A 1,945-nucleotide genomic window follows, 5' to 3' on the forward strand; every position below is an offset into this window, starting at 1 on the left:
GGGGGGGGGGGGGGGGGATATGAGAAGTCGGGTGGGAGGTTAGAGGGCAGGAGGAGAGGGACTGGGAGGAAGGAAGAGAAGAGAACGGAGGGGTGAGATAAGGAGGAGGTTGGAAGGAAGGAAACAGGGATGGAAGAAAGGAGAAGGAAAGATGACGGGGAAGGAAGGGGACAGAAGGAGGTTGAGGTGAAAGGAGAGATGGAGGGGAATATAGGAGTGTGGAATTGAGAAGGAGGTGTGGGAGAACAGGATTTGAATGGAGGGGAGAGAGGCAGTTGACAAGGCAAGAGGGAGTGGGAAGGGGCAAGATGAAGGGAGAGAGGAAAGGTGGAGCGGACAGGGTGGATGGTGGGGGAGAGGAGAGTGGGAAGGCAAGGACTGGTGAGGATGAGAAAGGGGAGAGAAAGGTTGACTGAGTGAAGAGGAACAAATGGGAGAAAAGGGGTGGGGTGTGTGGAGAGTTGGAGTTGGGGAGGTTGAGGGAAACAGGGAAGTGGGTTTGGGGAGCAGGAAAGAGCAGAAGAAATGGAAAGGGGGAATGAAGGAGGGATTAGAGGGTGAAGGAAGGGGCACAGGAGTGAATAGAGTGGAGGGTGGGAGAGAGGCAGTTCTGAGAAGAAGATCTTTGAGGAGTAGGATGATAGGTGGCTCCTGCGAATCTTTGGGGAAAGGGGGATGCCATGGGCTGTCTGAATGATGGGGGTGGGGAATCACACTAGCAGGGGTCTGTGAGAGTTTGTACTGGCAGGGGGGGAGGGGTGAAGCCATCACCTTGGTTAGGATGAATGGAGTGAAACTTAGCAGTGAACTAAACAGAAAAGTAAGATCCTATATTCAGTCTGGCTGCCTCACCTGGTGCGCTCAGACACCCATCAGTGCAGTGACCCTCGTGGGGAATTCCAGGACAAGCGAGGCTGTGAGTGGGGAATTACCAGGGACGCGTGAATGTTGGTATGTCCAGCTTTGAACAGAAGGCTTGTCTCGGTCTGTTTGTGCTGAGTTTAATGATGATTGCAGTCCCTGCTGACCCTCTGATTCCCGTGCATTCTGTATTTATTCCCGCGCAGCTCCTTCAGATGGCTACGCCGGTGTCAGTTGTACGACTGCCCAGGGGTCCCAACGGGCATAGCCGAGGCTTCGATCCGACATCACCACGGTATCACGCCTTGGCCCCGTCCTCCATCCAAGCATCAAACAACGGCTGCCTCAAGGAGGAGCAGCGGTCGCGGTCTACCCTTCGGGAGCGCTTCCTGCGCAGCCTGATTGTGATGGCGGGGAAGACTGTGGACTTCACTATGTACGAGAGGGTCTCCGTCACTGCCACGTTCGCGGCTTCAGACATCGACATCCTGAACTTCCAGGTCTCTCACTTGCAGACGCCACTGGGCATTCAGAAGGAAGCACTGTTGAGATGCCCAGACATCATTGCCTATGCGTTTAACCTTTAACCTGACCTCACTGTTCACGAGCACGGAGATTTAAACCCCTTTCACTGCTCTGGTTCATTCCAAGTCAAGTCTGAGCCACACCAACAAAACCGAATGTAGAAATATAAGGATTTGCGCTTTTTTCTCAGGGTGGGGATAACTGACAGACTGAAGTGTGGTACACAGAGTTCACTGGTGTTGGTCACTCAAACAAACTGATCTTTCGTTTAAAAACAAACTGTACTCAAAATGCAATAAAGGTTTGGATTATAAGTGCATGTTTCTGAAGTTGTAATTACTGTTCCCTGGTTTTACTTTAAAACTGAAACCCCTCCAACCTTCCTAGCAGTAAAACACAGGGGGACTCTTTGCTACTTTAAGTCCGTGCTCGTCCTAAAATCTACAGAGTTTTTAAAAACAAAAACAGCCTGCATTTAAGTAGCACCTTTCACTCAGTAAAACCATGTGTTATACAGAAAAATCTGTCACTGTGCCCTCGTCAGGCAGTGTTAAGACAG

General features: G+C 51.2%; 1 protein-coding gene across 2 annotated transcripts; it reads left to right on the forward strand.

The window, feature by feature from the left end:
• The first annotated feature begins 758 nt into the window (after window positions 1–758).
• gemin7 (gem (nuclear organelle) associated protein 7) lies at window positions 759–1,700 on the forward strand. 2 transcript variants are annotated; one of them, XM_048618385.1, is made up of 2 exons: window positions 759–916; window positions 1,068–1,700. In XM_048618385.1, the coding sequence occupies exons 1-2, from the start codon at window positions 782–784 to the stop codon at window positions 1,446–1,448; spliced, it is 516 nt and encodes a 171-aa protein (XP_048474342.1). In that variant the 5' UTR covers window positions 759–781; the 3' UTR covers window positions 1,449–1,700. The 2 variants fall into 2 exon arrangements, with proteins under 2 accessions (XP_048474342.1, XP_048474343.1); XM_048618386.1 differs by having other exon boundaries at window positions 797–951.
• Window positions 1,701–1,945: the final 245 nt, after the last annotated feature.

The sequence above is a fragment of the Rhincodon typus genome, chromosome 39, assembly GCF_021869965.1.
Source record: "Rhincodon typus isolate 14 chromosome 39, sRhiTyp1.1, whole genome shotgun sequence".
NCBI lineage: Eukaryota > Metazoa > Chordata > Chondrichthyes > Orectolobiformes > Rhincodontidae > Rhincodon > Rhincodon typus.